This window comes from Suncus etruscus, chromosome 1 (genome assembly GCF_024139225.1).
Source record: "Suncus etruscus isolate mSunEtr1 chromosome 1, mSunEtr1.pri.cur, whole genome shotgun sequence".
Lineage (NCBI taxonomy): Eukaryota > Metazoa > Chordata > Mammalia > Eulipotyphla > Soricidae > Suncus > Suncus etruscus.
In genome coordinates this window covers 12,735,938-12,746,175 of record NC_064848.1, presented here as the reverse complement: position 1 = coordinate 12,746,175, position 10,238 = coordinate 12,735,938, and the positions used below count along the sequence as shown (strand labels likewise).

The 10,238-nt window shown below is 51.3% G+C and overlaps 1 protein-coding gene across 1 annotated transcript; it reads left to right on the top strand.

Moving 5' to 3' along the window:
• Positions 1-883: 883 nt before the first annotated feature.
• Positions 884-8,102, top strand: STOML1 (stomatin like 1). Its single transcript, XM_049778144.1, has 7 exons — positions 884-1,110; positions 2,494-2,600; positions 4,399-4,548; positions 4,828-5,031; positions 6,599-6,794; positions 7,249-7,458; positions 7,863-8,102. Exons 1-7 carry the CDS (start codon positions 978-980, stop codon positions 8,054-8,056), a joined length of 1,194 nt encoding a protein of 397 aa, XP_049634101.1. The 5' UTR covers positions 884-977; the 3' UTR covers positions 8,057-8,102.
• Positions 8,103-10,238: the final 2,136 nt, after the last annotated feature.

Below are 10,238 nucleotides of genomic sequence, written 5' to 3'. Positions count from 1 at the left end.
CCGGGTATGGCCCAAAAACCAAAAACCAAAAAAAAAAAAAAAAAAAGAAGAAATTTTGAAATGTGTACATGACTCTCCATATTCTAGCGAAGTCCATGTTCTTTCTTGAGTGCAAAAACTCTCTTTCTTCATAGTTCCCAAACAAACTGATCTTATTTTCTTCCTGGAATTCTTTTTGGTCTCTTCTCTCCCCACTTCACATAAGTCATTTGCAACAACTTGTATTGGGGGGGGGGGGTTCTTCTTATCATGGAATAGTAGGTCATCTCTGGTATCTGTTTTGTTTGTTTTGCTTTGAGATCTTACCTGGCTGTGCTCAGGACCCACTCCTGACTGTGCTCAGTGGACTACGTATGTTGCCAGAGATCAAATCCAGGTCAGTCAGAAAGAGCCCTACCTGTGATCTCTTTGATCCCTAGCAGCTCTCCTATCTGGATAAAACATATTGTGGAGCCTGCTATTGTTCGAGAGCCATTCAATGCCAGACACTTATAGATAAACCATGGGGATGCAAAGCAGGATTATTTCTTGATCATTTCCTAACTCTAAACTGGACCCTACCACCATCACCACCACCACTACCTCCATTTCCATCCCAGAATAAGAATTGGAGGAAACTGGGAACTTTCATTCCCGAAATGCCTGGAATACTGGGGAAAGAAATCAAGTCAACTTTACGAAGTCAACTTTCCCTTTTCTAGTTTCTTAAGGCCAAAGAAACTCAGAGAGACTTGGGTGGAAACGAAAACGAAAACCAAAAACCACCCTGTTTCCACTCCGCAAAGCCGCAGTTCGGTCCTCCAGGGGCAGGAGGCGCTGTACATCAGCGGAAGCAGTTGTGCCTCCGCCCCCTTGCCCGCGCACGCGCGCTTCTGCACGCCGCGGGCGAAAGCGGAAACGTCTGCCGGCAGGGGCGGGGCCGACCCGGGCTGCAGCTGTGCTGGGCGCGGGGCGCCGGGCGTGGTTGGTCCTGCAGGATGCTTGGCAGATCGGGGTACCGGGCGTTGCCCTTGGGGGATTTTGACCGCTTCCAGCAGTCGAGTTTCGGCTTTCTGGGCTCGCAGAAGGGCTGCGTGTCCCCGGTGCGGGGCGCCGTGGGGCCAGGGGCCGGTGAGTGGCCACCTCCCAGCACTGCGGACTGGGGTTTGGGGGGGTGAAGCATCCCCTCGACATCTGCACACCCGAACCCGGTGCTCTTGCATTCCCAAGAAGGACCGAGAGGGAAGCGCTGTGATGTGAGGTCGGGCCTGGAGCAGGCCTGGAGCATCCCTGGCCCATGGGGTGCCAAAGAGGACCCGCCCTGCTTGGGAACGCTAGAGCTTTAGGGCTTGCAATAAAAACCTCTCCCCCCCCCCTTTCTCCATTGTATTTCTTTATGATTTTTTTAAAATCAGCCTGTTAGGCGTGTTCAGAATTCTCAAGTCCTTTTCCCTAGAAAGATGTTATGGTTTGGGCACAGACAGGGATCAGCTGCAAAGAAATGGCAGAATGGCCTTCCTGGAGACTGCTTGCTGCCTTGGAAACCCAGACAGAGCCTAAACATCTCCCCGTTTTTTGTTCTTTGCAGTCTGATTTGTTCTTAAAACCCAGTAACCTGGTAGTTCACTGTCATTCTTCCTCTTTCTGCCGACTGGCACCCAGACCCTGGATCCTGGGTCATTTGCTCCCTCCTTGACCCTTGTCTAATGAAAGTTGTCTCTGGCCTGAGGTTCCTTTCCTGAAGGGGCCCAGTAGGATCTTTTATTGTCTAGTATTTTCTATTGTTATTATTGTCAATGTGTAAAGGGTGGGTTGGAGAGCCAGAAGGTCTGGGGTTCCTGGGAGGATGGAACAGAGGTGCCTGCCCAAGGTTGAGAGGTCACTGGAGAGCAAAGAATGGAACTAGAGACTCAGTTTCTGGAGCTCTGATCTCCACTCCCATCTTGGCCTTCTTCTGGTACCTTGACTGTTGTCTTGAGGAACTACGTGTAACCTGTTTAAGGCATCAAAGAGGAGTGAAGCACTGTGAGCTTGGAGAGAGCATCTTAGGCATCACCTGTAGCTCTGATGACCGGACATGAGCTCACTGTCTTTTGGTCCAGCCTGTGTCATGGCCAGCAACAACATCCATTTCAAACCAATTGGTGTTTCCAGTTTTGTCCAGGTGCTCCTGGCTTTGTGCCTACATAGGGCGGCAGGATAAATCAGATTTCCGCATAGCCCACAGATGAGAGAACATCTGATGGACTGAAAGCTCAGCTTCTGTGACTCCAGCCTAGCAGATGGGGACTTTGTGAGGGTAGAATTGGGGTCTATTTGGCTTCATTGTGGAGGAGGGGGGAATAATCTTTGCATAGCTCCTGCCTGCAGGACCAGGAGTCCTAGGCAAAAAGACAAACTGAGAGCACTGAAGAGAAAGGAGACTAAAGGGGAAGGTGGTCTGAGTTCCCTCAGCCTGCAGGCGTCTTGTCCAATGCAGGTGCATTCCTAACTTGTTTCTGTGCTTGTCCTCAGATGTACCTCAGAGCTGGCCCTCCTGCCTCTGCCATGGCATCATCAGTTTCCTGGGCTTCTTGCTGCTGCTGGTCACCTTCCCCGTTTCTGGCTGGTTTGCCTTAAAGGTGAGTCGGTGGGGCAGTGTTAACATTGAGGAACACATTTTCTTTCCTCTGTTCTGTGCCCCTAAATATTGTATTACCACACCTTTGTCCCAAATGGCTGGGCAGAGATGGGCTATTCCCAACTTTCAGTGAGGAAAGTGAATTGCCCTGAGTCTTAAAGGATGCCATTGGGTGAGAGAAACAAGCCTTCCCAGAAGCCCCCGTACTGTGGTCTGATCGCTGGCTTTAAGGTGTAGACACATGTCTTTGCCAAGTCTTCCTCCCTTGGCTGAGGCTAACTTAGAAATGGCCAGCAAATAATGAATCATAGGAATCCAGGCTTTATTTCCTCCAGGGCTCGTGCCAGGAGGAGAGGAACGAGGGAGGGGGGAGGGTGTGTGTGTGTGTGTGTGTGTGTGTGTGTGTGTGTGTGTGTGTGTGTGTGTCCAGGAGGAGAGGAATGAGGGAGGAGAGGAACAAGGAAGGTGTGTGTGTGTGTGCATGTGCTGTGTATATCCAGGAGGAGAGGAATGAGGAAGGGGTGTGTGTGTGTGTGTGTGTGTGTGTGTGTGTGTGTGTGTCCAGGAGGAGAGGAATGAGGGAGGAGAGGAACGAGGAAGGTGTGTGAGTATGTGTGTGTGTGTGTGTGTGTGTGTGTCCAGGCCTTATTTCCTGTGTGTCTGTGTGTGTGTGCTGTGTGTGTCCAGGCCTTATTTCCTGTGTGTGTGTGTGTGTGTGTGTGTGTGTGTTTGTGTGTGTGAAGTGCATCTGAAGACAAGAGCACAGAGACAGGTTAGGAATGCACCTGGGTCTAACAAGGCAGCTGCAAATAGAGGGAACTCTGCCCACCTTCCCCTTCAGTGGCTCCTTGCTCCTCAGTGCTCTCCGTTTGCCCTTTTGCCTAGAATTTCTAAACATGCAGGTAGGAACACCAGCTTCTCTAGGGCAACCAGGGCAGCTGCCAGTATTGAACAAAAGCCTTTTGGCTTGGGATGGTCAAGCAGGGTGTCCTAGGAAGGGTTGGCTTCTTACTCATAAAATGACCTCTCACCAAAATAAAACCATGTGACCTTGAGCAAGTCATTTTGCCTATCTGGGTCTTCATTTCTCAATGTATTTCTCAGGATGTTTTTGTTTCTTTGAGAACTCAGGGATCTCTTGCTGGTAAAGCCCTTTCCTTGGGATTGCTATTAAATACATTCTGGCCACATGTTCTGCTTTAAGTTGTGTCTTCTCAACCACATTTCTATGAGGATTAAGTAAATACTGTGTGGAGGCTGAGAGCATGAACTCTTTCAGAATAGTTGTACAATCTTGATTCTGAGCAGATCACTTAGCCACTGTGAACCTTGGTTTCCCTATCTTAATCAGAAGTGAAGGAACCAGAGAGATAGGTCAGAGAGGCAGGTAGGATGCTTGCCTTGCATATGATTGACCCAGGTTTAATCATTAGCACCCCGTATTGTTCTCCTGAGCACTGCCAGGAGGGATCCCTGAGTGCAAAGCCTGGAAGAAACCTATAGCACCACCTGATGTGGCTCAGAAACCCAAAAACGGGGTAGGAGGGGAGAACAAAAAGATAATACAGCTATTAAGGTATTTGCCTTACATGCTGATCCCCGACATCCCATATTTACCCTGAGCTCTGCCAGGAATGATCCCTTAGTGTAGAGCCAGGAGTAGCCCTTGAGCATCGCCTAGTATGATCCCTCCTGGCCAGGCAAAAGGCAAAAGTGGGAGCGAGTTAAACAGATGTCCTCCAGCTCACCACTGTCCTCAGCTTGCCATTCCTGGTCCTTTCCCTTATTTCTGTGTTCAGATCGTACCCACCTATGAAAGGATGATTGTGTTCCGGCTGGGCCACATCCGTACCCCGCAGGGTCCTGGCATGGTGCTGCTTCTGCCCTTTATCGACTCCTTCCAGAGAGTGGATCTGAGGACACGAGCTTTCAATGTTCCTCCCTGCAAGGTAAGGCAGAGGGAAGGCAGGCTTGGGCAGGTGTGTAGTGTGTATCAAGACCCCCGAGGTGGGGGTAGAGGAGTACTGGAGAGGAGATTAGGAAATTGAGGCTGGCGGTGGGGAAGGCATCGTGGCTTTGAGGACATTGTGGCTGACCCCATTCTCTTGGGGACCCTATTCTGCCTTGTGGAGCTGGACTAAGTGGAGGAGTCTTCGTGGGCCTGACCTCTCCACAGCCCCACTCCTGGCACCTCCTCATTGACATTCCACCCCCAAACACACATACAGCTGACCTCAAAGGATGGGGCTGTGCTCTCTGTGGGGGCTGATGTCCAGTTCCGCATCTGGGACCCAGTGTTGTCGGTGATGACCATCAAGGACCTCAATACAGCCACACGCATGACAGCCCAGAACGCCATGACTAAGGCTCTGTTGAAGCGGCCCTTGCGGGAAATCCAGATGGAGAAGCTCAAGATCAGCGACCAGCTCCTGGTAGGCAGCTCCTCGCCATGAGTGCCCCCTCCACCCCATTACTCTTTGCAGAGGGGCCCCCAGCTTTCTCCTGTGCTACCTCTCCATTCATGTACCTTCTCCTGCCTGCTGGAGTACTTGTGATCTTGCTCTTTCTTACTCTTTTGCTGTTTCTCTCTCTTTCCCTCCCACTCTTTCCCTCCCACTCAATCGTTCTTCTCCATCTCTCTCCTTATCTCTCTGTTCCTCTTGCTTTCACCCTCACTCTCACATTCTCTCACTCTCCCTTTCTCTCTTGCTCTCTCAGTCTCCCTTTCTTGTTCTCTTTGGGCCACACCTGGCGGTGCTCAGGGGTTACTCCTGGCTGTCTGCTCAGAAATAGCTCCTGGCAGGCTCGGGGGACCATATAGGACACCGGGATTCGAACCAACCACCTTTGGTCCTGGATCGGCTGCTTGCAAGGCAAACGCCGCTGTGCTATCTCTCCGGGCCCTCCTTTCTCTCTCTTGCTCTCTCTCTCACTCTCCTTTTCTCTTGCTCTCTCACACTCTCTCTTGCTCCTTCTCTCCCTCTCTCTCTTCCTCTTGCTCTCTCTCTTGCTCTCTCTCCCTAACCCCTACCATTCTCTCTCTCCCTCCTCTCTGTGCCTGGTAGACTCAGGGCTCAGCTTCCCCCATTGCATCTACTTTTCCCCCTGCCAGGTACCAAGACATCCTCCTCTTGGGGTGCTTGTCCTCCTATTTGGGGTGCTCTGGGAACCCACCTCCTCTTGCTGTTCCCTACTGTACTTCTCCAGTGCTCCTCACTGTATGAACCACTTTCCTTCCTTTCTAGACTCTGGTACTAGAACTGTAGTATAACCAGTAGTGTGCTTGCCTTGCATGTGATCAACCAAGTTAGATCCTTGACATCCCATGTGGTCTCCAAACACTACTAGGAGTGATTCTTCAATGCAGAGCCAGGAGTAACCCCTGAGTATCTCTTTTGTGGCACCAAAACAAACATAAAAATATATTCGGGGGAAGAAAAGTTAGCATCCCTCCAGACCTGTCTCCACATCTGTGTTTCCTGCATCCTTCACACCTGGCTCATAGTCCATGCAGGCATCACACCAGAGCCCTAGCCCTAGCCAGTGCCATACAGGCTCTGTGGGGTTTTGTATGTCTGTGTCTCTATAGTGTGCAGAGCTGTTTCTCAACTCACAACCCCTGGGCCTGCAGTTTGAAAGCATCTTTCCCGACCTCTATGCCTCCAGCCCAGGGTCCACTGGGTATTTTTAGGAGGCAAGACTCTTTGGGCCCACACCCTAAGGCTCTTTGTTCCCAGCAAAAAGAGCATCTTCTGTGTCCCATTGCACTGGAGTGATCCAGTGGGCACCGTGGGCTGCAGCTAGAATTGGCCCTACTTCTCCCATCGACTCACCTGTGGCTCACCTTGTTTTGGGTTGTCAAGAAGCCCCCCCACCTTCCCCTCAGGTGCTCTGGCCACCTACCCATCCTAGAGTTCCCATAGTTCTTCCCCCAGTGCCTGGCTGCTCCAGGAAAAGTTGGTTGAAAAGATTCCGTTTCTTCTTCACACTGCCCTACAGCTGGAGATCAACGATGTGACCAGAACCTGGGGTCTGGAGGTGGACCGTGTAGAGCTGGCGGTGGAGGCAGTGCTACAGCCGCCCCCAGATGGGCCAGCAGGGCCTACCCTGGATAGCACCCTCCAGCAACTGGCCCTCCACTTCCTTGGGGGAAGCCTGTCCTCAGGGGGAGCAGGCACCCCACCTCCAGGGCCAGGTGAGATACCTGAGGACATGGGTGAAATTACCTGCCCCCTATAGCCGGACTTTGTTATGCAATGCACGCTTTGCCCAGCTGTTCAGAGCCCCTGAGTCCAGAGCTGAGTAGAACCCTAGTATCTATGAATGTGGGGTCCCTAGGAGTATCTTGAGGGCCAGAGGCAGCAGTGTCCAGAAAATCATCCTTTTTTATTTTTCTGGCTGGGAGGTTGGTGTGAGGACTTGGACCCGGGCCTCACTGCTGCAAGGCAAATAAATGCCTTATGATCGAGATACCTTCGCTGGCCCCCAGAAAATCATTTTCTACTTAAGGCTGGCTGGGGTCACTTCACAAAGGGCTATGGGGATTCCCCAGGGCAAACCCTCAGCAGAGGAGCCTGGCATCTGCTTATGGGAGGGAACCTTAGCTCATGGCCTCCTTCCCACCTCTCTCCCAACCCCGCACCTTGCAGACACCTTAGAGCTGGTAAGTGAAGTCGAGCCAGCGGCCCAACCCACAGGTGCTGGGCCCAGCCCCAAGCAGCCGGTGGCTGAAGGGCTGCTGTCTGCTCTGCGACCCTTCCTGTCGGAGGCACTGGTCAGCCAGGTTGGCGCCTGCTACCAGTTCAACGTCACCCTGCCCAGCGGTTCCCAGAGCATCTATTTCCTGGACCTCACCACAGGTGATGCTCCCTGCCCTCCTACCCACTGCCCTGTCCCATCCTCCTGGGCTCCTCACTCCTATAGTCATAGAGGGGGTGATAGGGGGATCATAGCAGCCCGGGACAGATACCATTTGCAGAACTGGTCATTGAGCTCATATCTCTACTGTCAGCAGGACAACTCAGTGTGCTGATTGTGTGCATACGTGCAGGTGTGTGCTTGCATGTGAGTGTGTTGGGTCCCCAGGTCTTGGCCCACATTTTCCCCATGAGCCCAAGAGTGAGTGAGGGTTACCAGGATGTCAGGATGGAAATAGATCCAGACTATCCAAGACTGAGCTCCTGGCTGCCATCCCACTCTCCCCCTGCCTCCTAGTTCCATTCCCAATCGAGCTCCCCACTAATTATATTTTCTTCCCTCACAGGGCAGGGGCGGGTGGGGCTGGGAGTACCTGACTGCGTCCCCGATGTGGTGGTGGAGATAACCGAGGCAGACCTGCAGGCCTTGCTGTGCCAGGAGCTACGGCCCTTGGGTGCCTACATGAGTGGACGGCTGAAGGTGAAGGGTGACCTGGCTGTGGCCATGAAGCTGGAGGCTGTACTCAGGGCTCTGAAGTAGCCCCTCACCAAGCATCAAGCCAGAGGGGCTACGGTCCTGGAAGAGGCGGCCCAGCTGCTGCACTGTGTATCCGTTTCCGGCCCAGGCAGGAGCCAGTAAATGGAGGAGGCCAAGAAACATGGAGGAGTCTGGGAGATGCTGAGCCAGGCTGTCCTGCCTTTCTCACTGGCCTTGGTTCTCTGGACAAGACTTTGCCATTCCAGGCCTTTGCAGAGGGCCCTGCCCTGAGCTGTGGACCCAGCTCAAGGAAAGCCAGGCCTACCCTGCGTTGGTATGGCCCCAGACCTAAGGAAGATGGCGCCCATGGAAGCAGCCCAGTAGGGCCTGCTTGTGGAGGAGCAAAGCATGTGGCTCAGGTCTGATTGTCCCAGCAGAGGAGCACAGCAGAAAGGCCAGGACCAAGCAAAGGTCACTGCAGCAGGAGAATTGAGGATCACTGGGGCTGCCTTCTGGGTGGGGAGGGCAGATTAGGGCCTGCCCGTATCCAGCTGTGACTATACAGGCTCTGTCTTGCATGCCCGACAGGGCCAGACTCAGGGCTGCATGAGGGAGAGCCCTGCTGTCCTGTACTTTGTACTTGAGGCTTGAAGACTTCAAATAAATGTGATGTTTACAGTGTCTTAGAAATGGGTGTTTGGGGGTGCAGAGGAGGCTGGCCCAATCTTTCACTCAGATTGCCCTCATTCTCCTTCCTGTTAGAGGTCTTAGAGCCCCAGGCATGCCTGGGCCATCCTCTTATAGTTGGGGTCTAGACTTGTTATCTGGGGGGACAGGGAGGTGACCCCCAACAGAGACCAAGTTGTTGCCTTCCTGTTTGATTCCCACCCCACTCCCAATCCATCCTCTCTGGGGTTGAGGGCTGGGGAGTTGTCCTGGGCCCCTGCATAGTGTAGATATTCCAGAAGTTGTTTGAACTGCTTCAGTCTGCAGTGAGGGAACTAATCCCTCCCCACCAACAGTTTGGAAGGAGCCATGGTCTCTGTTTGATTCCAGGTTGGCAAGGATAGAAGTACTCAGCAAAGTTTACCTCAAGAATTCATTAGCCTCGAAGCATTGCACTTCACATAAAGGGTGCAGGTGCAGCCCCAAACTCAGTTCTCCCCCTCCTTTTTTTTTTTGTTTTGTTTTGTTTTTGGGCCACACCCAGTGATGCTCAGGGGTTACTCCTGGCTGTCTGCTCAGAAATAGCTCCTGGCAGGCACGGGGGGACCCTATGGGACACCGGAATTCGAACCAACCACCTTTGGTCCTGGATCGGCTGCTTGCAAGGCAAACGCTGCTGTGCTATCTCTCCGGGCTCTCTCCCCCTCCTTTTAAAGTGTGGAGTACATAATACTTCAGTAGATAAACCAAATATACTGTCAACAACACTAAGAAATACAGTTACAATCGCAAAGTTATTTTTGCTTTAATGATCAAAGAAAACCCTATCTTTGGTCTTAGTAAGGATTATCTTTATTCTACAGTTTAAGGAATTGATCTTGACTGATTTGTTTCCTTAAAGGTTACAGTTTCACGAGTTACCTCCCTTGGAATTGCCTTTCACCAATCATAAACTCAGGGCACTTACAAAGGTTATATATGGAACTTGTTACAGGAAATAACAAAACAATGGTTTTTTAGCAAAACTTCAGCAAATAGTTGTTTTCAGGAGGGCCCCAGCTTTCAAACTGATCAAGGAAATTCTTCTAATTTCAAATGGTTGGCCTCTGTCTCTGGACCAAAATAGTTAAGAAACAAGTCTTGACAGGACCTAATTCCTGCAGCAGTAATGCAAGCAATAATTGATAAAAAAAAAAAAAAAAAAAGCCAATGTTCACAGTTAGCAGGCAGGTTTACTTAAGACTAGCTGAATGAGGAGAGGATCCCTAAAAGAAAGTCAACCAAAAACTATACCATCATGTCAGCAATAATGTTCATTTTTCTGGGCCAAGTTTTCACAGTAGGAAGAAAACTTCCCAGGTTCTTTGCTTCCGTAGAAAAGTGGAGGATGAATAGTTTAAAAAATTACAGAAAGGTGAGGGAAGGAATACGTATTCTGGGGAGAACATGGGCTTCTTGGGCAGCAGGACAGTTCATGTGGATTTTCTCCTGGTTCCCAAAGATGTTTTTTTGCACATAAGAGGTGTTAGAGTGGGGCCGGAGAGATACTATGGAGGTAGTGCATTTGCCTTGCATGCAG

Coding starts and splice junctions, on each gene's coding strand:
- STOML1 (XM_049778144.1), top strand. CDS start 978: ATGCTTGGCAGATCGGGGTACCGGGCGTTGCCCTTGGGGGATTTTGAC. Junction 5,032..6,598: donor AGATCAGCGACCAGCTCCTG/GTAGGCAGCTCC, acceptor ACTGCCCTACAG/CTGGAGATCAACGATGTGAC. Junction 7,459..7,862: donor TTTCCTGGACCTCACCACAG/GTGATGCTCCCT, acceptor CTTCCCTCACAG/GGCAGGGGCGGGTGGGGCTG.